This window comes from Apium graveolens, unplaced genomic scaffold (genome assembly GCF_009905375.1).
Source record: "Apium graveolens cultivar Ventura unplaced genomic scaffold, ASM990537v1 ctg7982, whole genome shotgun sequence".
In the NCBI taxonomy this organism is placed as follows: domain Eukaryota; kingdom Viridiplantae; phylum Streptophyta; class Magnoliopsida; order Apiales; family Apiaceae; genus Apium; species Apium graveolens.
The window spans coordinates 184,089-186,007 of NW_027420794.1; the positions used below are offsets into that span (position 1 = coordinate 184,089).

The 1,919-nt window shown below is 35.2% G+C and overlaps 1 protein-coding gene across 1 annotated transcript; it reads left to right on the plus strand.

Annotated features, from left to right (window-relative positions):
- The first annotated feature begins 314 nt into the window (after positions 1–314).
- On the plus strand, positions 315–1,187 carry LOC141704566 (F-box protein At5g07610-like). Its single transcript, XM_074507793.1, has one exon. It carries the CDS (start codon positions 315–317, stop codon positions 1,185–1,187), a length of 873 nt encoding a protein of 290 aa, XP_074363894.1.
- The last annotated feature ends 732 nt before the right edge of the window (positions 1,188–1,919 follow it).

Consider the following 1,919-nt stretch of genomic DNA (forward strand, 5'->3'; position numbering starts at 1 on the left):
AAACTACCACTACAGATAAGGCTAACAAATAGCAACTATCTCCTGATAAAACTCCACCTCTCCACTTATTCAAACGACTCCTACAAACTCTCCTCTCAGAGAATGACTTATTCATGTGGACCTTATGTGGCATAACAGCTAGTTTAGATTAAAAATAAAACCAACACAACCCTGCTGACTTAATGGAAGATACAGTTTATTCCATATCTCGCTCTAATTCTGAAGGTAAGATCCCTCTTTGTTTAGATCCTGCTGTACTAACTGAAAGTATTCCAATTAACTAGTGGAGGGATTTGCTCTCTAGAGAAACTGTCATGAGGATGATACAGTCTTGTAATGGGTTGAATCTATTTAGATTCAACTCCTTAGAAAGGGATAGGATAGCGTATTATGTTCGAAATTTAGTTACCAATGAAATCAAATCAGTACCTTCACCCAAATTAGATTCTAGATTTTATGAATGGATTGTTACTTTTGTTTTGGCTTTTGACCCTCTGGTATCACCCCATTACAAAGTTATCTGTGCTACAGCGTCGATAGCGAGAGTAGTTACATCTAAATTCATGATATTTAGTTCAGAAACTGGTAGATGGAAAGATACTAATGTTACTATGGATGGACATGAGCTGCAATACCGAAAGGGACTGTATTGCCAGGGTGCTATTTATTGGATTGTGAGAAACACGCAATCTTGTTATCGTTTCGATATTGAAGCTAAGAATTTGACCAAAATCTCTTTTCCTCCAAAGGCTTCTGGTTCAGGCTTCAGGCATTTTGTTGAATCTAATGGGCACTTGTACATTGTTTGTGTCGTAGATTGGGCACAAAAAAATTTAAATGTGTATGAGTTGGATGAGGTTACTATGAAGTGGGTTATAAAGCACCGGGTACATATTAATCATCTCATTTCTTCATTACCACGTGATTTTGGGAATGGGAGAAATCTGCAGAAACGTCACTCCATCCAATCAATATTAAGCGTTCTGAGAGGAGAAGGGGAAGAAGACACAGCTCTTCTTGTAAATATCTCTGGCAAAGTTGTTCTGTATAATCTCCAAAGTAAGAAAGTTGAGGTGCTCCTTTCTGAGCTCAGATGGAACAGTATTAACGGTGGGGCAATTCTTTATCTTGGTGAACCTCCATTTATTCCTGCATATCCTTTCGTTGCAACCTTACATCCAATGTAAGCACAAGCCCCTCATTAATAACAAATTTTCTAATTATTTTCTATTTAATTTACTATAGCTTATGTTGGGAAAGCATATGGGAACCGACATGTTTAAGCCAAATGTTTCTCTGTGCGAGTAAGGAATTTGTTGTTCTGAGAGGGGGCTTATACATCTTGAAGGAGACTCCTAGTAGTTCTTCTCTGCTGTGCGAATATGGAATTATTTGTTGTTCTTCATTTAAATTTTCTTCCCTCTTACAACTTTGGTTGTGTCAGCTGCAATCAAGCATAATATAGTAGATTGTGCCCTAGAGATATATACTAAATGATGACTACCATAACTATAAGTGACTAACTTATTGTGATCCTATAAATGAAAACGTGTTTTGTTAAATTTGTTCCATCCTCAGTGGAATATGCAGTTAGGTAGGTGTATTTAATATTAATACTAACTATTTTGCTTTTAATGGTAAGCTAGGAATGCTTATTTCTAAAAATAAAAAAAATCCTGCCTTGTTAAATGTGTAGTAAAATATGTTGCACAAATTTATGTGCTTTCTCAAACAAATCAGAGTTTCTTGTTTTCAAATTCATGTATATTTTTTTCTGAAAAATGAAAATAATATTATTGACTACAAAATATTTTTCTGCGTTTCACAGGGAATAATTTGGGGAATAAGTTGACATCAGCACTCTAGACTTTGTTTCTACTATGTTTAATTTTTAAGGAATGTAAGCAATGAAATGTAAC

What these genes read in the sequence shown, in the direction of transcription:
- LOC141704566 (XM_074507793.1), top strand. Translation starts at nt 315, where the DNA reads ATGAGGATGATACAGTCTTGTAATGGGTTGAATCTATTTAGATTCAAC.